Source organism: Danio rerio, chromosome 3 (assembly GCF_052040795.2).
Source record: "Danio rerio strain M-AB ecotype USA chromosome 3, GRCz13ab, whole genome shotgun sequence".
In the NCBI taxonomy this organism is placed as follows: domain Eukaryota; kingdom Metazoa; phylum Chordata; class Actinopteri; order Cypriniformes; family Danionidae; genus Danio; species Danio rerio.
The window spans coordinates 39620921-39647127 of record NC_141023.1 but is presented as its reverse complement, the minus strand read 5'-3'; the positions used below and the strand labels follow the sequence as shown (position 1 = coordinate 39647127).

The following is a 26207-nucleotide window of genomic DNA, read 5'->3' as shown; positions in this document are numbered from 1 at the left end:
GTTCAGTTGGGCTTTGGCATGGTATGCTTGTAGTGTGAGTGCAAAGCTTGCCTGAACCCGAAACTGAATACGTGACGTGCACTTTTTCTTTTACGCTTGCTTTTAACAACATTATTGTATGTTTGATTTAGCAAAGCGTTTCGGACTGTGATTTTGAAATGTACAAAAATGTCAGATTCGCAAAATGTAGACACTCCCCTCTTGTTGATTTGTCATCTTAAACGTGCAATGAAACATGCTCAGAGCAATGTACTATGCAAAAATGTAGGCTGAGGCATGTATTTCTAAAGTAATTAGAACACATTGTAATATACGAAAACAGACTTTAAAGCCATATTACTTTAAAGCCATATTTTTTGACCAACGTTCAATACTAAATGGAATGTGAAAAGTGCAAAATTTGTTTTGTTTAAGAATATTTTGGTGCTTTTAGGTTTAAATGGCCTGGCTCTTGACTATAATTCAACAGGCCTCACTTGTAATAGCTTTTTTCTCTTTCTTTTTAGAGAAAATCCCCCATAATTACTTGGGGTTGTCTTATCAATATAGGACAAAGTATGTTTACTGCATTAGACCTTGGACACAATGTCTGCTGTTTATCACTATTCAGACCGTGAAATTGCATTATCCTTTGCTTACTTGTTGTTAGCGCTTGAATGAGTAATTGCTGAGCATTGTTGGGAGTATGTGGACAAGAGATGACCGGCACAGGCCCTCAGAGAGTGAGTTTGGCTTGTGTTTTGAGAGCAGTCTGGGGCCCAGAAAGGGAGTTCTGATTGTTACATGACTTTGACATGTTAAAAGTTTTTTTGTGGTAACTGAAGAGGGTGGAGAGCAGCTATAGTATGACTAAATTTATATGACTTTGATCATGATGAATTTATGTTCAAGGCATTATTTAAAAGTTGTATTTTATTTTGTTAATTTGAAAGTGCAGTTTGAATTTTGCTTTAAGGCCAGGATCTCAAACTCAAATTAGCGAGGGGCCCTTTTAGTGACTGGCAATTTATAGCAGGGGTGGTTTAACATTTCAAGCACGAGAAAAAAGTGGAAACCTGATGTAATTGATGCGTCTTAGGACAACAGACATGACGTTTATATTTCAAGCATTACCTGTCACCAGTGATGATGCAAATCATTATTTTTGTTAAAACTACAACAAAGAGAGGTAAAAGTATGTATTCACATTTACTTTAACAAGTTCAATTCAACTAGCAGTACAATTTTTACTAATGTATATAGTTTTTATGCAAATCTTAATAAGCATATGAAGAAAATCTATTAAATGAGACCATTTGAATCTAATATTAGCAAATTGATCAAATTTACACCACGAGCATAACGCGTAAGCCATGAAGTCTTTAAAACAAAGTACAAGAAATGTAAAACTAATAATAGTAAAACCACCCTTGAGTATTTACAAAAATAGAGCTTTTGTTAAAATAGAGCACTTACGGACATCTAGTTTAACGTTTAAATCACCCCCAGAATTAAAACACACGTGTGTTACACTTGACCGTACACTGAGAGAAAATGAAAGTAAAATTGATCTGAATGTAGACTAGGTGGCGGGTCAAAACCACAAGTGGCTAGACACGACAGCACAACATTGATAGTCATTCAAAAATATATGTTTTGGCTGACCAAATCTTGTTATATTTGTGATGTCAGTCTGGAGTGAGAAGGGCAGGCTGTAAATGGCCCTTGGGCCAGCAGTTTGAGACCCCTTATTTAAGGTCAAATGTCATTTTAACAATGTTTTAATTTATTTTTTGTTTATTTTATTTTAGAGATTACTGTTGGTCAAACTATACAAATTATGTGCCTAATTGTTCTTTTTTTTATTTTTTTTTAGGCTACACGCAGATAAAACAAGAACAGCATGTTGTGAATGCTTAAAAGGGTTATCGATGCACTAGAACTGCCAGTTTGAGACTGTTGAGTGATATTTTTTTAGCATTGAATGGCGCGATTATGCATTCACAATGGTATAATGTCACGGGGGTGGGGGTCAAATGTATATTTACATTATTAATTTTTAATTATTAATATTTAAGAGAGAGATCAGAGAAAGCTATTTCTTACTATTAAATGACTGACCCCCCATACAGCTTGTTTTGATGTCCTTCAGGAGGGATCAAGTGATAATAAGGGGGTCAAACTCCCCTGTAATTCATACCCTGGTTGTAAGTTCATCATTTAAATGCACTTTTTTTTAAATGCACTTTTTAATTTTTAATTTTATTTTTTGCAACAATGTTAAATGCCATCCATACAGGGGACTTTATTTATTTGTCAGTTGTGGTAATCGTGAAAATACTAGACAAGATCTACCTGTGTCCTTGTAGTTTCTTTGTTTTCTGAATTAAGATTTTAAGCTAATTTGTCCACTATATTTGTTTTCAGATTTTGTAAACAGACTCTGAAAAATTAACATCGAGATTTGATGTTATTGGCTGCTATATCAGGGGGCATCTTCCAAATGGATGAAGTTATTAGTTCTCATATGGGCCAAAATTTACATATTGTATGTGTATCTCTACATTTAAACTGTATTATTGAAGAATGCTCTTATTAAACATAAGATGCCCATGCTTCTGTTTGTAACGGTGAAACCACTCTGGATTTCCATATTAAAGGGAAGTCTTCACACTTGTGTTGGCTGGTATCTGTTTCTATTTGCATTGCTCTAATCTCATATTTGACCTAGCATTGATGAAAATAATGTACATTGCAGATTCCTACAGGCATCTTCTGTAAACTATGACGCATGTATTTGTAGGGTGAAAACAGTGTTTTAAAAGGCTCATTTGAATGCATTCACTAGCTTGCAACTCCTGTTCATTGAGTCTCGGTAATATAAGGCTTAGTTTTTTAGTGTTACTTCCAGTATAATTTCTAGTGTTGATGGGAGGCTTGTAGCTGATGACATTAAACCGTGAATGTGGTTTAATTCAGAGTGTTTCTGAAAAATGTTACGAGGAAGTGACAACTCTTAAAAGACGAGCTCAGAAATTCCTGTGTGAATGTTGTCAAAAGGGTGGCGATGAATCTTAAAAATGGTTCACCACATACAGGAAATCCCTTTCTCTCTCCATGTCAACAAACCAAACCATGCTGCGCTGTTCTCTGAGAGAAGCCATCTCGTGGTTTGTAATCTCTCCGCACCATTAGCAATGCGCTGAGCTGGACAGGGTGGGTTTGCTTCATGGTGTATTGACTGTAAGGGCAGTTTTTGAGGGGAAAAAATGACAGGGTCTCTTTGTTGATGCTAATGATCTGTGTGGAGTAATCAGGACTGAGTGTGAGAGAATTTTACAGATGTTTCTGTTCCCCGCTGAACTCAATACAGGGCCCCTGCAATGCCAGCATGCTTCACAAACGTTTCTGTTGCTCTATGCTCTTTTATTGTGTCTGTTTTCCTCTCATTGATCATCTCTGCCACTTCATTCCCGATGTCTTTTTTTTGGCTGTCTGCAGGTGGATGATATAATGCTGCTTAAAATGCCCCTGTTATGCTGTTCTTTTTTTATATTATCTCTGTGATTTGTATAATGTAGCTGTTTGTTAAAAAAAAAAAAAAAAAAAAAAAACAGGCTACAAAGTTTTTAAAATCAAAGTCCTTGGTTTCATTTCTGTAACTAATATATGGCCATCTGTAACACACAGGCACAAGATACCAGCTTATCCTCCTCCTTGAAATAAAAAAATTAAAATAAAAAAATAAACCTTTTTGAAATAAAATCTATAATAGAGCCTTAAAACATAGTGGAGAGAGGATGTGCAACAATGAACAATGACCATGGTCATTCATGTCAAGCAGTGTTAATTTCGTTGACGGATAATTTTTGTCGTAATATTCGTAAAATACTTTCTTTCCACCAACTTAAACTAGATGAAAACTAAATAATTAGTTTTAAATGACAATGTACTGGCATTTTCATAAAGGAATAAAGAGGGACAGTTTGTCAAAAGATCCAGTTAGAACAAACCACCAGCATTGCATGTTGGTTGTCACCTTAGTCTGTCACACCCATTACATGTCTTTCAGTCTCTGATAATGAACTGATGATCTGAATCTGATTGGTTAAGGAGACATGGAAAATGTGCAGAGCTGGTGGTCCTCCAGGAATGTGGTTGAGAAACGCTGATTTACCCATTACTTTCTAGCCGTAACCCGTGAATTTTTGATTTAGTGGCTAATTTGTATGAAATCTTAAAATCTCATTTGTACAATGTAGTACGATTTGCTCATCCCCAATGATGGGTGGGTTTAGGACATTTTCATATGACTTATACAAATTCATATGAAATAGCCACTAAATTGACAAAATAGTTACGTTCCTTGTGAGATCAGGCTGGATTTATCTGGTGGGACAAAAGCAATCATTTGATGCATACCTGATTAAATGTCAAAAGCGTCAGTATGTGGGAGATGAAAATCTAACAGCAAGGTTTAAAAATAGTTAGATTTATAAATAGATTTCTAAATAAATCTGAAGCACATTTGAAACTTCTGAGACTGCTCAATCTTTTTTTTTTTCTTCATCAAAATGCCGTCATGTTTTCTGATCACACTGAGCGTGATCTTCTCACTCATCCATATGATTTTTATTAATGTATGGAATTAATCCGTTAAATTTAACATGCGTGCAATACTCTTCTAAACTAAATGCCACAAACACACTCTAACTTTCACTTTAGATTAGGCAATTGCAAACCTTTACCAATAAAAGAATCTCATTGCTTCAACATTTCTACTCTGTGAATTAAAAAATAATATTAATTTCAATACTACACCATTTGATTGTACAATTAGTATCAGCTGGTTTATTTTATTTGATGAATTGAGGTGTTTTATTTAGGTCTAATGTTTCACCACAGCTGTTAAAACTAGGCCTGTGTAGTTCAAACCTTAATATGATTCATGTTTATAAATGTGTTTTCCTGGATTATATAAACAGTTTAGAATTTTATGTTTTTATTAAACATAGTTTAATACATCAGTCATGTAAATCTAGAGTAGATTAAGTGGACTAAAATCATATTCAATTTAATCAACTAAAACTACAATGAGTTCAGAAGACAAAAATATAACTAAAACTAAGGTGCCCAATTTGATGCCTATATGTAATTTATTTTGCCCGTCTGTTTACAAATTCTTTTAATTGTGACCCATATCTGATTCTTGCCATGCGATTTATGGCGTCGCTCATGTATAAAGGCAGGTTGTAGCATCTGCGCCACACTAGCTACAATGAAAAAAATTGTTCTTGTTGTTAGATGGCGCTACAAAAAAAAAGTACACTTACTAAAAATTGCAGTTGTTTTTTATTTTTACCTTATTTTTTTTTATTTAGCCCACTGCTCAATTCACATGTTACTGTCTGGCTAGTTTATGTCCTGTACTTATGCTAAAAAGGCATAAATGATCCAACATTCCTGACTATTATCACCAATAAAGCCTAGACAAACAGGGCATTTGTCTATTTTAAACCGATGTTCCTTTCCAGTTATCAAAGAAATGTGTGTGCGTGCGTGCGTGTGTGTGTGTGTGTGTGTGTGTGTGTGTGTGTGTGTGTATATATATTTTTTTTTTACTATTAATTTGTTTTAAATTCAAAATTGTAATTCAAAATTGTAATATAAATGCATGAGTGTAAAATCTATGACTGGTGGAAAAAACATATTTCTTTAATTGTGTACCTGGTCTCTACTTTTGCCATGGACTCTTGGCTTTAACAAACGTATCCCTCAGGTTTTTCCAAATCTTTTAACAAAACCTTTCTTCCTTTCCCTCGGCTGGTGGAATTTCTAGCCAAGAATTCTTGATCATCTGGTTATCTCTATGATCACGGATCACAAACATGTCTGTACAGTCATACCTGTTTCAGACAAAATCTCTTCAAAGTGTTTCATATTCAACTCAAATCAGTCGTGGCGCTGCGTGCACCATTTGCTCGAGCCTCAAAAAAAAAAAAAAAAAGTGCTCCGCCAATCCAAAATCATGTCGCGTGCACCCAAAGTGAACCTCTACAAACACAGAGATGGCGTCATATTCGCTGCGTGCACTCAAGTGAACTTGACGCGTCAAGTATAAACCAGGTTTCAGCCTCCAATATTCTTAACCACAACGCCTTTTGCCATTAGTTTGCTATGAGGGAATGATGAAAGATAAAAGCCTTGCTCACTACTCAATATTCAGTTTCAGCTGGCAGTATTATATTATATCAGTATACTGAAATAAGTCTCAGCAATTTTAACACGTATACATTTATATTTTGTAACATATTCTTATGCCTTTTTTTGAAAATAGTTTTTGCCTATATTAAAAAATAGGTATACCTAGGCAAAAATATATACATATTCAGGCTGCATAAAGGGTTTATGGTCATTACCTGACAAACAACCCTGCTAAAGGTTTGAATGTGAATAAGTTTTTATTTATTTATTTTAATTTTGTTATTAACAGTAATTGGAATAAGGTTGTGGAAGTAAAACGCTCTCAGTCTCAAATGCTCCTAGCTTTTGAACCTTTTCATTGTGTGACATTTTTGGGGCATATGAGCCCGTTATTCAAATAACAGCACGACTGTTCCTGTTTGACATAATGGAGATGCTGCCTGGCAACCGAAGGGACTTGAGAACGGAGCAGTTCGTCTGGGGTGCCGCTTCAAGAGTCTGGTTGTGTAAGACATTATGGGCTTGATTAGGCAGCAGCTGAAGTGGCTCTATGAGCTGTGTGTGTGTGTGTGTGTGTGTGTGTGTGTGTGTGTGTGTGTGTGGTGGCAGGGTGACGTGCGCCAGTGCCACACAGTCTGAGCTTTTGTTCTGGGCTCAGTGGAGCTGACGGTGTGTCCTGTGCTCCTCTCGCCCCGTCACTGCATCTCTTCTCATTAGTCTGAATCAGATGTACCTTTCCTGCCTCACGAGCAAATCTGTGGCGAAAAATAGGCTGTGTTCTGAATCACATTGTCCATTTCAGCTTATTACAAGTAACCTGTTGTGTCCAACAATTGCACACATTAAAATATATTGAACCAAATCGTTATAAATAAAAAGTCAAATAAGCAACTATTTAGATGAGATCTATTTAGATGAAATTATTATATTTTTTCTTTATCAACTTCAGACATAATTACCATGCTGTGCAGGAATGATTATTACATGATTATTTAAATTATGATTACTAATGTCATTTATCTTGTGTCTTCATTTATCCAGAATGTCAAAAAGGGGGGGGGAGGGTTTGCTTATTCGTGGAAAGTCCTATTTTAAAGGGATAGTTCACTAGAGCTGCATGATTCTGGCTAAAATGAAAATCATGAATTTTTATTTTTTTTGCAGAAATTTTTTCTTTAGATGTAAAAAGAGGTTAATATGAGTAGGCTATTATTGTTGTTATTTCTCAAACATGGTTAAGCAGCAATAATAATATTAGGCCAATATGTGCAAGTCTACTGTTGGTTAAAATGCTAGTTTTTGTATATATTATAATGGTGGACTTGAATAGACTTTAAATTTGTCCTGGTTGATAATACACAGTAAAGTGATGGCATCAGAATACAACTATTCATAATTCTAAAATTGAGTTATTGTGTTTGAGTTAAATGCTTGTCATTTGCCATTGCCAACATTCTTAGACCATTTTTTTCATTGATAAAATTAAACATTTGTCATTATCAGATTCCCTCATTCAACATTATATAGGCTAGACTTATAAGTAGGTCCACCCGGAATCTGCGTGTGCAGAATTCCGCAGATTTTTAGCCCACCGTTCTGTTTATTTACTTGAGTAAATGTGTGTAAATCTTTATTTATTCAGTTTTTAAATTAATTTCAATAATATTATTGACTTAATGTTCATCTGATTTATGTACAATGCAGTTTGTACAGTAATATTTTAATAGATATATAGATATGACAAACTTGCTTTATTTACCAAATAAAGTGAATCTAATTGGATTTGCATTTTAAACATTAAATAAAAGTTAAAATATATTATTTTTTATTTTATATATTAAGATTTTTGTTATAATACTCCCAAAATAATTCTGCAGAAATCCGCAGATTTTTACCAAAATTGTCAGCAGAAATAGCAAAAAACGTCCACAGATTCTGACTGGCCTTACTTATAAGGCCCAAGGTGTTTGTTTTTTTTTTTTTTACATGCATTTTTATATCTCTCTTTTTCTTATTGGAACCCAATTAGAATAAAAATCCTAAGTATCTTTCCCCATTTTGGACGGTTAAAAATAGTGTTTACAACTCAGTTGCAGGATGACACTGTATGTCTGTAACTGTATTTGCTATGAAAGAAAAAAACCTATCAAATGCTTGTCGTAATCATAACTAAAATGCGGTAAGATCATTTCAATGATGTGTCTACTTTTGTTTTCACTTTCAATGCAGAGTGTGCTCGTGGCTACCATCACTCTGAGAAAAATGAAACATACATGCAAATCATACTTCATGCGCGGCTCCCAAACTATCTCTTGTTGCTCTGTGCAACAATCTGAATATAATTTACAACTTTATTACCTGTTATTCACAGCCTATGCAGGTTCTGTTAACTAAAGTAGCCATCATTGGCGGGCACGCGTGCGTCTTCTCTGTAGTTAACAAACGTGTGATTTCGTGGCTGCAAATACGTCATTACGTTTAGTGTATAAATACAGTATGTGAAACTTTTAACCATTTGGAGGTGTCCATGTTGCTGAGCAGTGTAAATAAAACAACGTGAATACTTGTGCGACCGCCTTTACGCTTTTCTCCTGACCTTGAAAATATAATTGGCTGAATCGTAGAAAAGTTAAATTGGCATGTGAAGGGTCGAATCATGATCGCAATCTTTTTCAGATGAATTGTGCAGCCCTATTGTTCACCCAAAAAATTCTCACCATTTACTCGCACTCAAGTGGTTGTAAATATTTTTAAGTGTGTTTCTTCTGTTGAAGACAAAACAAGATATTCTGAAAATTGTTGGAAAAACAGCCATTAATATCTGTAGAAACAAAACAATACTATGGACGTCAATGGGTGTTGGATACCAATATAAATATACAAATATAAATGCCAAAATTAATGTTAAAATGTGAATGATTTTATCAAAAAAAGAGAGATCATCCAAAGTCTATGTTCTTTTTAGCACTGTCCTGAGTTAGATGTTTTAAATAGGATGTTAACTTGTAGTTCACAAGATAAAAACAGTTGACCCTATTAAAAAAATAAAAATAAAAACCTAGCTTTTTATTACCGTGGGTGGTTTCCTGGTGATCTACAGGTGTTTTCTGTATGATGGTTGTTTGTGAGTGCCTTGTTTGTTCTGAACAGTCAAACTGATTGCTGTTCTTTAGAAAAAAAATCTGCAGTTTTCCAGCATCTTCTGCATATTTAAATTTTTTTCCAGGAGTGACTGTACATTAGAAAAAAAAATCATTGAATTTACTACATTTTTTAAGGTACGTAGTTGTAAACAATTTATATGGGCTGAATTTAAGTGAAGTTTATTTATAAACAAATTTCGAAAGGATAACTTGCTTACGGTTGCTTGCCTGCAGGACCCGCATTATCCAATTTACAGTGCAACAATCAGACGATTCCTAAGCTACTATAAATACCCTAGGTTAAGTATACAGCTATCTTTGTTTTGAAGAATCCCATCTTCAATCCCATCTTTCTAGCTGGGTGGCACGGTGGCCCAGTGCTTAGCACTGTTGCCTCACAGCAGGAACGTCTCTTGTTCTACTCTCTACCAAGCCAGCCGACGTTTCTGTGTGGAGTTTACACGTTCTCCCCATGCTCACGTGGTTTTCCTCCCACCATCCAAAAACATGCAACTTAAGTTTATCGACTAATCCAAATCAACTCCATAGACATGATCCTACCAAGTACTTATGTCTTTAAAAGAGCAATTACTATCTGCTCTTCACCCACTATGACGGGAGTTCTCGAGATCTACCTGAGCTCAAACTCCCCTGTCCCCTCGACAGCATACCAAAGCTTTTATAATCAATCATCAGCTAAGTGTGAACTCTTGAAGCGAACAAAATAAACTTAGTAATGTTCAACTAAATTTGTTTGTTTTAATTCAGCTTTTATAAATTGTTTCCAATAATTTGCAATGAACCATTTTTTTTACTGATGATCGTATGCATTTTTTTTACTCTGAGGACAACTGAGGGACTACAAAAAAAAAAAAAAAGTTCAAACGCTCACTGCTGCTCCAGAAGAAGAAATCTTCAATCTCCAAATCATTCTTATTTTGTGGACATATCATTTTATGCCCTTTAATACTGCCCTTCAGAAAATAACAGAAAATATGTGCATGTTTCACAGGAGACAAATTAAGTGCAATTTACCCTAATATTCAGATTCTGTCAGTGAGCGTTGAGAGTCCTCAGTTGTCCTCAGAGTTAAAAGACTCATCCAACAACCACACATCCACTGCTAGAAAGGGTTCAGAAATGCAGATGCTGGAAAACAATCCGTAAGATATGGACTTTTTTTTTTTTTTCCTGAAGAACAGCAGCAATTATTCAAAACAAACAACCATCATCAGGTAACCACACATTATTAAAAACAAAGTCTTTGTAAACTTTTACAGGGGGTTATTTTAAAACTTTAGCTATGTTTTTGTGAGCTATATGTAAACATCTTGTGTAAACAATCTTTTTCAGGACAGTACTAAATGAACTATCCCTTTAGGCATTGCCTTGTTGTTTACAATATTTGGTGCAGCTTTGTTTCATTTGGTTGTATACTGCAGTGGTTCTCAACTACAGTCCTGGAAGACCACCGGCACTGCATGTGGTAGATGTCTTCTTTGTCTGTCACACCCATTACAGGTCTTTTAGTCTCTGCTTATGAGCTGATGATCTGAATCAGGTGTGTTTTTTTTTTTTTTAGAGAGACATGGAAAATGTGCAGAGCTGGTAGTCCTCCAGGAACATGGTTGAGAAACACTCGTGTACTGCACATTTTGCGTGTTGTTGGTCATCTAAATTTGAAGTGCTTTGCGCTTAGAAATCCATATAGTTTAAATGGTAAAAATCACTCATGTTCTTTTAAAAATCCAAATGTTACTTCTAAAGAGCTGCTTGATTCCACCCAGGCCTGCTGAATGCTTATTCGGCGGATGTCTCTTTCTTCCTGCAGTTTGGATCGTTTTACTTGGATCAGATTTGACCTAGATATCCACTCTTTTGTTATGAGCGTGGATGGCTGTGTAGTTTTGTAATGAGAAGCAGACTACAATAGCGTCCAGAAATAATTTTGAGCAACAGCCTTTTCAAGGAAAGCCCCATCGGCATGTCAAACTGAAAAAGAGAAGTGTGAGATTTCTCCTGATTCAGGGGATGCTTGTGATGATTATGGGACAATCAGGGCCTTTTAGTTTTGATTTTAGTTTTGTGTCATTTCTTGGTGTTTGGCACAGTGGGCTGTTTAATGAGCACTATGTGCCTGTAATTACATCCCTCTGAGATTTCTTTGTGTAAAGCCTCTAAAACCCATGAAACGGTGTTGATGTGTGACATTTCATTTTCATCACATTCACTAGATTGTCGTTTAGCTTTGATTGGCTTGAAAGAAGAGCGAGTGTATGAACGTACAATATATTGTCGGTGCTTTGGATCTAAGATCTGCCACTATATGCCACAAGTATAACATCAATTTATTGATCAATTTAAATAGGGCTAGGGGATTGCAAAAATAAAAATCACAAAATCATGTTTCATATCATTCGATACGATACATATCATTTTTTTTGACAATGCATTAGGAACATTTAGGTTTTTTGTAATATGACCACTTTACTTTACCAGAATACTAGCAAATAGTTTTCATAATCAAAAATAAAACATAATCAAAACCAAGAATATTTAAACTAAATGTCTGGTCCATTTATAATAAAATAAACAAGTGTTAAAGAGACTCCCAAACTTGATAAATAAAATGTTACAAGGTGTGTGCAATGGTAAAGCATAAATACTCAAAGATGTGAATCATAACGATACAGTAAACCTCAAACTCTGTAAGCAAAAGAAATTATGATGATCAAATCTGAGATTTCGAGTAAAGAAACCAGCCATCATTATTCATATACACACTGCAACATTACAAATTGTGTAGTTGAATGACTACATTACCTCAATGCTAAAAAATCTTTTAGACGTGGAGCTAATGGCTGGGATGCACAAGAAAAGAAACCAAAAAGCCATTCTGGCAACATCCTTGCATCCTATTTTATTAACAGTCTCCTTACTGCGGCTAAACTGTATTAATTTGAGTGCGTTGTTATTCTGACCTGAAGTAACAAGCTCGCGCTTGGTTTCCTTCACCATTTACAATGGACTTTGCACTCACACTCCATTTGCGTCTCGTAACTAGGTGACTATCAATCGTTTTCTGAGAGGATGATAAATGCGAAAACCCATTGCTGTCGCTCCGATGCAAGTTCATGGAAAAGGTTAAAGTAAAAAGCACTGCAGTGTTTGGATGCGCTGTGTTTGTCTGAGGTAATAAGTCTGTAATTAGTCTTACTGAAATAGTATATACTGAAATTTGTATATTCCATACAAAGTGTGAAGCAAATTGGTAAATTCTACTTGCATGAATCACGGTGCGCCAGGGGCCTCATGTACGAAGACTTGCATTGAATTCATATTAAAACATTGCTTACACACAAAGCTGTAAATGTGCGTACACACAGATGTATGAAACACTGCGTACATGGAATCCCATGCATACTTTTTGTACATCTGAATTAACATGAAACTGAACGCACGTGCATAAGCGCAAACCCCCCCTGCCTCCTCCCCTGTATGAATATGTAAATGACTGTACTTTGGCAAAACCAAACGAAAAAGTAATGGCAAAAGAAAGCAAAAAAAGAAACTTTCAACAGAATGTGAATTGGAGGTGCTACTTTCGGAGGTCGACTGGAGAAAAACTGTATTAATTCAGGAGGACAAACTTACAAATAATAAAGGAAAAAAATAGAGTGGGAGAGTTTAGCTGACGCGGTTAATGCAATTGGATCTGAACATCGCAATGTGAGTGAATTAAAAAAGAAATTCTGTTCAGATTCAGAGAACTCTGTTTCAATCCAGCGTCTCATGAACTCATTCTTCTTTCCCCCACTACATAACAGATTTTGTCTACTCTTTATCACGTGGAAGACAAGCAGGAATCATTAATAAGTGTGTGTATTAATGTTAGCGCATTTGAGCATCACATATTATTTGCACATTTATTGAATGGAAATGTGTCTGATTCACGTATGCAAATTTGTCTACAGATGGCGCCTTTATAGCAATGTGCGTGCAGTCGATCGTTCTGATTACATTGGGAAAACCGGCGATTGCTGCAAATTGGGCTTTAATGTTTGGCTGGTCAACTGCATGGTATGGAAACCTTATATACCTGCTAGACATGCGGATGATCCTGTCCCATACAGCTGCCATTGCACGGCTCAAAGATACTTTGTAGTGTGCAATTTAACACAATTGCCTCTAGGAGTCGCCAATGAAAATAAAACAAACACACACAAGAAATGCACGTATGCCAGACATGAATTGGCGTAGACCAACGCAAGTTCTCACGTTCATTTAATTGTTAGTAAATCTAAACAAGAGCGTGAAATCTGGCATACGCAGCATTTATACATGAGGCCCCAGGTGTTTTTAACCAGGTGCAGTTGGAAAATGCGCATGCGTCACGTGTGAAACATGTGCTCGCTCCCATACCTGCTTCATGCAAGTTGTGCGCCTCCTTTGGAAATGACAAACGGACACCCTAAGCTTATTACCATACCTTCAAAGGCGCACTCAGTAGCAACAGTTTATTAAAACTATAGTGCTTCATCCTGAAACTTTTTACATTTTTTATTATTATTTTTTTAAAATAATTTATAATGGTGCTTTAGTCAATAAATATCAATGCTGATTTTTATCGCCCAGCCCTAGTTTTAACAATAAAAAAAAATTTAATGCATTTCATTTTTGATTAGTCAGATCAAAACTAAACAAAACAACAACAGCAATCTTTGTCAATGACCACAGTACAACTCTTAATGCATGTCCATTAAAATATAAAACAAGGTTCAGTATGTAGATCCTATCCTGATAGGTCTGATATCTGAGGGAAAAATTTAGCACCAGTTTAAAAAATATATATATATATATATTTATTTTTTATTTAAATTTAAAACTGATGCTAAATACCCCCTCATACATTAGACCTATCATGAATTGTTGCATATAAGGTGGCAAGAGGTGTGGAAATAAACAAAATAAAACTGAAATTGCAAGCATATTTTGGTAACGATTTCAGTTTTAAGTCACAATTCATGTAATTAACAAACACTCAAACTGCAAATTTTCTGCTTATTAATAGTTTATAAGGTAGAAGTTGGGTTTGGGTTTTGGGTAGGAGTAGGGATGCAGAATAAGATCATGCTTTAAAAGTGATAATAAACAGTTAATATCTTAATAATATAGGAAGGTAATAAACCAATAGTTAATAGCATGATTTTGACTTAATATTTTTAATATCCTTTAAGACTAGATTTGATCTATTGGATTTTACCAGATGTCATATTGAACCTACAAGATTTGACTCCTGATTTTTATTTATTTATTTTTGCCTTAAGGTGAAGACCTCACTGTTTGTTCTGCAAATGTCCTTTTACTGGAAACGTGTTTTTTTGGACTGACCTGACTGTCCTCTTTTTAATGACTGCAGAATTATTAATTATTATTTGTTTAATTTTCTTTTTATGAAGTAAACTCACTTAAAGATATATTCAGCAAAATTTTGCCAGGAAAATGTGTAGAATTTCTATCAGATAATAATGTAAAAAAATCTGATCCAATTTATTGTTTAATTGTTTGTGGAATATATTTATTTTTAACAGTTTGATTTTGCCATGAAAATAGCCATTGTTGCTTAATTTAGCCTAAAACTTTTACTGAAAGGTGATTTAACATTAATAGGAACAAAATGCATTTAAGGAACCTGTTAATATGTTCATGTGAGGACATTTATATCCATTTTGCCAACTTGCATATCTCTAAATTATTAAAACGTATACCACATTTTGCAAAACAAGCAACATGTCTTGAGTGCCCAAAGTCTGTCAGAAAGCAATAATACAATTCAAGTTAGGAAAGCATAAATATCCCTGTATGGATTTTGCTTTTATCTTTTTGAGATGTAGCTCTGCAATAATAGCAACACACAAGCAAGAGTGTTATTTTCCCTGAATCTCAGTATATGAGCATGATCACATCTTGACTGCAGAGTTTCATTGCTGTGTGAATCTGTTTTTGGATGAATCAACCAAGTGAGCCAATGATTCATTCATAAAGGTGGCCACTTGCTTCATTTATAAATGATTCTGCCTTTCTAAATGAATCATTTCAATGAATCAATAGTTAATACAGGGACTTACTGCCATCTGCTAGAGGTTTTTGTTTTGTTTATCCACGATGGGCCTAAATCACAATCACAAATACATGCTCATTAACATATAAAAATTATTGTGATCCTAAAATAAAGTCACCCAAAATATTAAATGAACAATTTTCAGCAATACCAAGTTTTTAATACGTAAGTTTTTCAAATAAGTTTTTTTGTATACTTCTTAAAATAGTAAAATGTAGTTTTCTTTATTTATATTTATTTTATTTTATTCTATTTATTTTTGTTATTTATTTACTTCTATTTATATTTTCTATTAATTTATATATTTATTTTAAACTATTTATTTATTTTTGTATTTATTTTTATGTTATATTTTATATTTATGCATTTATATTCTATTTACTTTATTTTTGTTTATTTATATTTTATACTTTTTGTTTATTTTTTATGGATGTTATTTATTTATTTTTGTTTTTCTATTTATTCTTATTATATTTTTAAATTTATTTATATTATGCTGAAATTGCAAGCCTTTATACATTAAGTTTTCATATTGTTTTCATATTGTTTGTATAGAACAAGAATCAGTGCTTGAATGAATGTAAGAACTGATAAATTAATTAATTAGTTCTCAAAGCTTTTACGGAGAAATACAATGTATAATGTAATACCCTGGGGAAAATAGCTTGTCAAAGAATTCTGCAGCAATTTATACAACTTAAATTGTGTCAAAATTGATTTACGTGAATGAACAGGAAAAGGGGAAAAATCCATAGCAATTTGTGAGCTTTTAGGACAAACAGATGGTGAAATAGTCCTTGACTGGTCATTTAAGATATGGTGCTCCAGGGGTGGAGATGACAGGACTTCATAAAGACACTGCTGCTGTCACGCAGATACACTTCCTCTGTGGACAGGTAAGACTGTTTTAACATTTTACACTCGGAAGATACATGTATTTACTCCAGCCATTGTAGTTTATTGACTGTGCTTTATTGGAGTTTGAACTTACTTTGAACTTTTGTTTTGTTTTTTTGTAGGGAAGAATACTTTCTCTTTTGGATGATAACACGATTCACCTTTGGGAGATCGTGCAGAGAGAAAACCGCTCACATTTGCTAGAAGTTCACAGCTTCAACCTGCCTGGCAGGCCGGGCATCGAGAGCACAAGGTGTTGTATTTTTTTACATTTTTCTCGCTCAGATTTGCTCTTGCGGTGGCGCAGTGGGTAGCGCTGTCGCCTCACAGCAAGAAGGCCGCTGGTTCGAGCCTCGTCTGGGCCAGTTGGCATTTCTGTGTGGACATTGCATGTTCTTCCTGTGTTGGCATTGGTTTCCTCCTTGTGTTCCGGTTTCCCCTATAAGTCCAAATACATGCAGCATAGGTGAATTGGTTAAGCAAAGTTTTTCATAGTGCATGTGTGTGAATGAGTGTATAGGTGTTTCCCACTGATGGGTTGCAGCTGAAAGTCCATCTGCTGTGTAAAACATGCTGGATAAGTTTGCGGTTCATTCCACTGTGGTGACCCCTGTTTAATAAAGAGACTAAGTCGAAAAGAAAATGAATGGATGATTGAAATTTTGCTGTTTGTGCTTTGTAGTGCAACTCGTGTGACGGTCATGCTGCTGAATCTGAGCTGTAATCTTCTCGCTCTGGGGACTGAAGGTGGTGGGGTTCACTTTCTGGAGTTGCCTACCCTCACACTGCTCAACAAGTCTCTGTTTCAGGACGAGATCATGCAGAGGTAAGAGCTGGTCTTCAGTCTTATACGGACCCTGTCAAATCATCCACTAACACAGAGAGATTACCACTTTACTGAGGGAAAAATTACAAAATTCATTAGCTTCTCTGTAAAAATGAAAGACCAGTTAAATTAAACATTGCCTATTTCTTTAAGATTGATAAAAGAACTCTAATGCCCATCAAGACTGCATTTATTTGTTTGAAAATGTTTATTTTTTTTTATTATAAGTCAGAACTTAATAAAAAAATAAATAAATAAGTTTTACAGATTGACTAAGTTGAAGAAATCTGAATAATATTTAAGAATATAAAATGTATATAATATAATTGAGTTTGTTACAATGTAAATCTCATCAGTTTATTTAAAATGTATATATTTGTCAGAATGTATTCCCCCCCACCCCTCATTTTTGCAGAATTGAGTTTTTTTTCCTTTAAAAAAAAGAATGACATCTATTTGAAAAAATATTTTGTAACATCATGTATTTCCTGCCACTTTTGTTCAATATAGTGCATTCATTCTAAATAAAATATTTATTGGTATGAACCTTTGACCCTTATAATCTCTACAACCTCACTGAGAAGTATTTTCAGAATGTCTCTCAGGGGAGAGTTAGTATTTTAAGGCTAATAAGCTAATAAAGATGGCTGTCCGGACAAATTCCTCAACTCTTACCTCATAAAACAAGCATTGGGGGACTCCAGCCCCCTCTGAAAGGACTGTGCATGAGCTTAATGAAGCTGCAGCCTCCTTTTAGTTTATTTTCTTTCCCTCCTCTGCCCCTGTCCAAGCTGCATTTGTCACACTTCCCTCCTACACTGTGAACTGGGAATGGATCAAACTTTGTGATTCTCACAAAGCTCTTTTCCCCTTCTTGCCCCCAGCTGTGTCTGTCTGTCTGTTCCCCTGTCAGTAGGTTATAGGGAGTTTGAGCTTTCCTGTCCCACTGCCAAAACACAGTAGACTTCAAACCCCCACAGATAGATGTTTGAGTTTGATCCCTGTGATCTCAGGAGGTCTACAAGTAGAGACACTGACAGGTGCATGAAAAAAAACAATTTGGCCTGCAATTTTAAGATTTTGGGGTTGTATAAAATGTTTGTTTTTAAATGTAAACAAAGTAGAGTCTAACTTTTATTCCGCTTTACAAAGTCTATAGATTTCAATCACAATACCTATTTTGGGCACACTTTGTTTTAAAGTACAGTTCTCACTATTAATAAACCATAAGCCAAGACTTTTAACTCAATAATAATAATTAGCTGCTTATTAATGGTTATTAAGGTTGTAATTGGGTTTAGGTATTGTACATGTTTAGGGAGTGCTAATTTTTAAGTGCTAGTAAACAGCCAGCATTTTAACAGTAGACCGGTAATAAGGCAGTATAACAAATGACATAACAAAAAGTCATGACAACAAATGTCTTGTTACGTTAACTTATTTTAATACATTAATCAAGTTTCAACTTCAGTCAGTTTGATGAGTTGATATTATTTGAAAAGTTGATTCCATTAAAAAGTGTAGGTAAAAACATCGTTCAAAGTGCAGCATGAAAGTATGATATCCAGTGGTTGAACTAGGTATTGCACACCTAACTTAAAACGGACACAAGCGCAGGTTGCCAGATTGAAGACACCAACAGCAGTGTGCCTGACTGTCAAGTCTAAAGGCTGATTTAAACAGTGTTCTAAATACAGTAAAAGCAATGGCACGCAATAGAAGGAATATTCTCCATATTAAAAGAAGTTGCTCTAACCAACACCTGAAATTTATATTTTAGATACAGCTTCTATTTCTTGCAGCTGAACAACAGAAAACTATGACAGTGATCACCTCAAGTACACAGTTATTCAATGTTATTCGCTAATAATGTGAGTTTGACTGCCATTTTACATGAGATTTATTGCCATAGCAGATCACTTCAGATCTTGAAAATAAAATAAACCTTTTGAAATTGAACTTTAAATCTGTAACTCAGTGCAAGCCAACACCTATCAGAGATATAGCATCTTCATTTAATAATGTTAAAGAGGTATTAATCAGACTATAAACCTTAGAATTTTGTTGGAGTGCAGTAAGTGCACCATCCTGTGCTTCTCAATGGCTGTATTTAAATTTTTCATTTTGTGTCAGGTTTAAACAGGCAAATTGCTTATCACTGCAAATCACGTCACGTAGCGTGTTGTTAGGACACAAGGTTACAACCTGCTTGCCTAATGTTTACGTTCATAATATTCATGTTATTTGCTATTTAATAAACACCTCATGTTTAACTCTGAATCTGCATCTCATTTGGGACGATGCTACTGTCCAACGGAGGTCACATTTCGATCACGGATGCACACTTTGAGAGCCTTCATGACTGAATGAATCACACCAAGGCAACCCAAGTGCCAGTGGGTGGGTTAAATGATCAAAACAAAGACAGACGTTTCGGCACCTAACAGACATTTTTAAAGCAGAATATCTGATTTCAGCATTGTTTTTCAGATAAACAAGAATGTTCTCTTAGCATGTTTCTTAAATATTTGCAAACATATTTCGGTATTTTTATGTTTTTAGAAGAGTCAAAAACTTACACTTAGCACCTTTAATATGTAGTAGGGAACAATGTAGGTAATCTGCACTTCAACTAAAGTCTTACCTGCATTTGTAGGCTTCTTTCTCAAAGTTAGTTTATTACACTGAGCCATAAATCTTTACATGGGCATCTTGCTACTTTTTTGGTTTGATTCATATCTGTACTCTGAAAGGTTTTATAGAAGGATTAGTTGATGCACAATTTGCTGATCATACATTATTTTATTCTACCCCAAAATTGGGATTTAGTTTATTTATTTAAAAAAAAAATTCTGGCTATTATCTGAATTTTCAGTTTTTTAAGAGCTCCTTAAATATAAAAATATATCTTTAATGAAAAAATAACTTTTAAACAAGATATTTTGACATGACATTTTATGTTAAGATATTTAAAAAAATGTTGGAAAGCCAGTAGTAGCCATTAACTGCCATTTAAATATTGAAATCAGTGGCTACCATTTTCCAACATTCTTCAAAATAGTGTTCAACAGAATAAAAAAGAAACTCCTTACATTTTGGAACCACTTAAGGGTGAGTAAATGATGACAGAACTTTGATTTTTGGGTGAACTATCCCTTTAAGCCTCTGCTGTTCAGTTGCCATTGTAAGAATATTTATAAATATTTAATATATTTGGCTGCTAAGAAGAAACCCGTTTTCCTAATGACTGTAATTCTGTCTGTAACAAGGCAGGGAAATCACACTAGCTATTCATCGAACTCTTTGAAGACGCTGTTTAACGCAGAGATAAATTACAGCTTCTGTTGCAGATATAGCCTGGGTGACTAAATGCGGACCTCATCTGCTTCTCAGAGTCCTTGAACTGCTCATTAACGGAGCACAATTTGGGGTAATGGGCATACTATCTGAGCCACTGGTAATAAGTATGTGTCAGCCAGGAAACTACTGAACAAAATGCTTTTGTACCAAGTGCCAAATCTCTTGAGCTCCAACCGAGGAGGCGTTTAAAACGGAGGATATGAGCTTTGCACACTCATCTTTGGGGATCTGCAGGATCTGGAATGCTAGAATGTACTTTGTGGCTTGGTTGGAAAAAAACATTATTGTGTTTTGTGGTCGTTTGTTTGTCTTTAAGGCATGTGGGACATCTAGATTGATATGCATGAGCGTTTCAATGTCTTCCGAGTACTGATTTAATTGTGAAGGGTGAACATGAAACTATGATATTAATTCTCTCTGGGGTGGCCAAACTTTGCTTACCTCACTAGTTCAGTTGCTACTCTGAGTCAGTTCTGATTAGGATTTGATTTATACTGGAGCTGCTTGATATTGGAAAAATCTGACATTACGATTGTGTTTTTCTGCTGTTATATATTGTGTTATGAAAACAATTTCACCAGATGAATTAAATGGCTCTATGGGGTATGTGCCGTAGCATGCTAACAGGACTTTTAATTTGCCAGTAACCTGGGTTAAACTCTTCCAGTGAACTCTGTCAATGCAAAATCGGTGCGTTTAAGGTCTGCTTTCTTTAAAAATCAGCTATCTCCACTGGCTGAGTGATATCCGATATAAAATGGGTCTCAGATTGTACAAGAAGCACTGCATTAAATTACATTTCCCCCGCCATATCTTTATAATATGAGGATTTATTTTACCCCAGTATATTCAATGGAGCTTCTGCGTTAGCCTGCCGATTCTGACGGGCGCGTGCGAGTAAACAGCTTTTTGTCTCGTTTTACTCTTGAGCAACTAAATAAATGCTAAAGTTTATTTAACTGAATGTATTTTAATGACAATACAACATCGATGCTGTATAAGGAACCGTATAAAATGGAAAAAAGTTCACAATAACAGGCCACCGGAAGTGTATCAGCATGGGAACAGCACTAGCTCGGCATGTACCCTATTTGGTAAGAATTCAGGTACATAAATTGAATAATCAAATGTAAAATAGCACCAAATGGCATCTTCATTGTGTATACATAATTCAATAAAAGGTATCTTTTTATAAAAGTTTCAAATGGTACATCATATTTAATTTTTTTTTTAGCAGTGAACATTTAGGAGAATGATTAAGTTGCCTTATGGCTCGTTTCCACTCACTGGTACAGTACGGAACGGTACGGTTCGGTATGGATTACCTTTATCAGGCTTGCGTTTCCTCTACCAAGGGTACCCTTTTGGTGGGCGTGCTGTATGACAGTTTCAGTTGACGTCATTTTCGCTCGAGAAAATGTCTACAGTAAAGCTGTATGGGTCGTTCACAAATCATATGAGAAGCACTACAAAACAGATGCTTTATACACAAATACTTCTGTATAAATGTTTATTACTAAATTTTCTATGAACTGGATTTGATTATAACTGCAGATCAATGACAGTGCGAAATAGCCTACTGTAAAGTATGTAATTATATTAAATAAATAAATAAATGCAACATATATGAACACATAAAGACCCTTACAGTCTCAAATATGTTACCAACTACAGAAAAACTACACACAGCATACATTTAGTGCCTATTTAAATAAAATGTGTGTATATATATATATATATATATATATATATATATATATATATATATATATATATATATATATATATATATATATAGATAGCCTACAGTCAGTGAAAACCTTTCATCTGTGTCTGTAATCTGCAGCAGCACATGTAGCCTCTGTTAGAGAGTCATTCCATCAGTCTGAGTTCATATTAGTCCAAAAAGTGATAATAATAATAATAGTTAAACATGGCAGTATTTTCACGTTTGCTGAAAAAATAATGTGCTCCTTTTTTCCGGCTTCTCCGGCTCTTCACTCTCACGGTTGTCAGTTTCTGACAGGAACGGGGTTTAAAAGCGCATCAATAATCAGGCGCACCTTATTATCATCAGCTCAAGAAGCTTGTGATTTCAGATATAGACTTGCGGCGAGCGCAAGCAAGAAAGTGAAACCGCTCAAACTTTTGGCATTGTGGCTGTTCATTAAGACGACGAAAAGGTTTGTTTGAGCCCAGGTCGACCAGCTGTAAAAGTTCTAACGGCTGTGTATTTTAAACATGGCGGCTCTTTTGTTTTCATTCTGGCTTATTGCGCAAACGAATGACATCTCTGTAAACCAATAGCGTTCAGCTGCACGTCTAGCTCCGCCTTTTGGTGCCCTTTCTCGTGTTTGGTATCCTTTAGAAAGGGTGCCGAAAAAGTGGTACGGTACGGTTCGGTACGCTTTTTGACAGTGGAAATGGCCATAAAAGAGTACCAAACCGAACCGTACAGTACCATTCAGTGGAAACAAAATAATTGACAAATTCGGATTGCGTCCTCCTTAAAAAAGACAGTCTCACAGATTCGCCTTCAGCAGCTAATAGTAATGACCTAAGCACACTGGACCCAGGTAAGGAAGTTCAAAACATTTTGGGTTGCAGCGCTAGCAATACTGGAAAGACGAAATGCAGGAAATACCAAGATAATTACCTGAACTGTTTTTTTTTTTTTTTTCTCGAAGTAAAGAGACCTTGACCCAGCCACAGTGTATTATCTGCATGAGTTCTAACTAACAAATGCATGTGACCGTCTGAATTAGTAAGACATTTGCAGACGACTCATGCCCAATACCGCAACAAGCCCAGAGCAGTTTTTGATCGCAAGGCCAAAGGCGTACCTTTTTCAGTTACAAATGGCCTACTGATGTTTTACTTTTATATTTTACATTAGGCTATTATTTTGTGCATAAACATATTTATATATAGTAATAAACATACAGTTTGTTTAAAAACAACATTTTTTTGTCATCCTTTCTGCAATCTTATATGAGTGATAATATCATTAAATGTGGAGGAGGGTCTTGTAGTTTTTCCTTTGAAAAGGGGGTCTCAGGCAAAAAAAGTTTGGGAACCACTGTGTTAAGTAACACAATTTGTGAAAAAAAAAAAACCTGAATGATTAAAAAAATAGGGACTGTTAAAATGTTAGGACTTGAAAAATATAGTAATAACATTGTTAATCTCAAAGTCATAAGAATATATATAACCTAATATAACAATCAACACCATTTGGAGCCGCATCTTTTATAAGGAGACGAGCAGCAAATCGGGATTTCACCATTTCCAGATGCGAAAAGCTCTCAAGTAAAAAATATTCCGTACAAACATATTTCTGCCAATTGTCGCGTGCACTGTAATCCACACATGAGTCCAAACAATTCTTCTTCTCGCACTTGTTTTGGCAACACAACGTGTCATCTCTCTGCCGTCTGAACATTTTACAGGTACAAACAATCTTCGAAGCTATCATGCATATTAATGAAGTTGCACCGCATTCACAATAGAGCACGCTGGTTGGTTTGAACCAAGTCTTTCTCATGAATGAATGCAGCACACTCAGAGACATCACGAAGTACTCCCAGGTACAGGCAGCTACTCTCCACGCTGGAATACACACAAGGATCTAATCGGCGTGACGCAGCTTCAAAAATTCATATTAAACCGGAAAAACTAATTTGCTCAAAGTAACGCAAAAACAACCAATTTTTTAATTGACTGTCAACAGCTCAAAAAATGTGTTTTGGTGTTTCGTAACCCTTTAAAGACTGCAATTATTTTAAGCTTTTTTTTATCCCTTTTTTTTGTTAAACCAGCTAGAATTGTTTCAGATGTAGAATTCATAGTTATTTAGTTGTAGTAGTTGTATTTTTCTATTATTTGAAGTTAATGAACATTTTATAAATATCAACTGTTTTTGTGACGATGGCTGTTTTTAGTGTTTTTATTTTAAAAAGGTTAAATCAGCTCTAAAATGTGTCATTTTAAGCACATATTATAGAAAATTATGACATCATTTGTAATCATGGAAATTAAGTTGGTATTATTGAGTTATTATTCTAAAAGACTCTTAAATTTATAATTTAGTAAAAAAATAAATTGTTTAGACTCTGCACTGTCTTTATGATCTTTGATGAATATATAGAAGAAAAAAAATAAGGACTTTTCTCAGTCATTTTTTCAAAGTCTTTTTTTTTTTTTCAACTTAAACCGTAAAATATACATGTTTTGTCTGATACTTTACATATAAAAACATTTTGGGGGCCTGAAAATGCAAAAAAAACAAAAAAAAAAAAACGTGTAAAAATGTAAAAACATGTCTAAAAGTACGTTTCAATATTGTCATAAACTACTTTTTTTTTTTTCTTTTTTTTCCCCCAAGCTGCTAGTGACATGTTAATGAATATTATGTGTTTACTTTATTGGCATGTGCAAGTTTTTGACAACCAAATAAATGATAGTTGACCATCTTTAGAAATGTACATCTCCAGCTAGCCTTCCTGGCTTAATACAGCATTTTTGATACTTGTCATAGATCCCTGTAAAAAGGGATCATTTTGACATTGTTGTCATCTGTGCAAAATTTTTCAATACCACACATTAAAACGTCAGTGTTCAGTACATAGTAGACAAGTAAACACACCCCGTTCAAAAAAGTAACCTCTCCTTTTAACGTTGACAATGTTCAACATTCTAAATATCTATCTGAAGACATTTTTCAGTGTTGCTGTACACATTTTGACCCGTTTAAAATAGTGCCTTATAAATATCATTATGACTTTAAAGATGTGCATATCTGTTTTTCTATTTTCTTAAAAGTACTTGTAAAATCCTTCAATTGTTTGTGTAAAATAAATATCTAGTGGCCGTTTTCATCCAAAGCCTAGCCACCAATCGATTACTCCAGTCCTACTTTTCCATGCGCCTTCCTCTGTTCGTTCCCCCTTTCATGGCTTCATCTCATCCCTGGCTCTGTGGGTGTACATGCACATTCCAGCTCTTGAATTCATGCCACAGCCACAGAGGAATCCCGGACTGTGGCTTTTAAATTGCTCATCGTTTGTCTGGCTTACAAACTGTATTTAAGCATGTCAGCGTCTGTGTCAACTCCTGCCGTGTCACTTCTACATCAGTATCAATGATACTTTTTGAGTTGTTTATTCAACATTGTGTTTACTTTCCGTTCACCCTGTTAGGTTTTGCAAACATGAATCAAGAGTAATTGTTACCAAATGTTCAATACATTGTTCTCAAAGCTTGGAGCTGGGTTTATTCTTCGCTCGTTGAACCCTGAGACCTGCACATTTTTCCATGCGAAATGCTTTTCCACACATACAAGCGTGCGATTCAGCTGAGAATAAAAGTGCTGAGTGAAGTTTTGCAGTGACTGTTTTCTGTGTACTTCAGTAGCACTCTGTGTTTAGGGAGGTAAGTGGTGTGCGTGTACTCTGAGTTGGGTTTTTCAGCAAACAAGTGCAGTTGACTGGCACTAGAAAGGGAATACATTTTCCAAGTGTTCCATGTTTCAGGCACAGCAAAGTATTAGGTGTGGATAAATCAATTTTGAGAAAATTAAGACCCTTAATTTATTAAAGTCTTAAATGCGTTTTTTTTTTACAAGGTCTTAAATTTTGTTTAAGCGTTGTCAAGTGTTTGACTCTAAAAAGCATAAATA

At 35.0% G+C, this 26207-nt stretch overlaps 1 protein-coding gene across 5 annotated transcripts in view; it reads left to right on the top strand.

Annotated features, from left to right (window-relative positions):
* Positions 1-26207, top strand: part of llgl1 (LLGL scribble cell polarity complex component 1) — an 83006-nt gene that overhangs the window by 20102 nt on the left and 36697 nt on the right. For all 5 annotated transcript variants that reach the window (XM_087243336.1, XM_087243335.1, XM_087243334.1 and 2 more), the window contains 3 exon segments: positions 16262-16343; positions 16467-16597; positions 17027-17170. In XM_087243336.1, coding sequence (XP_087099462.1) covers positions 16262-16343; positions 16467-16597; positions 17027-17170 — 357 coding nt within the window.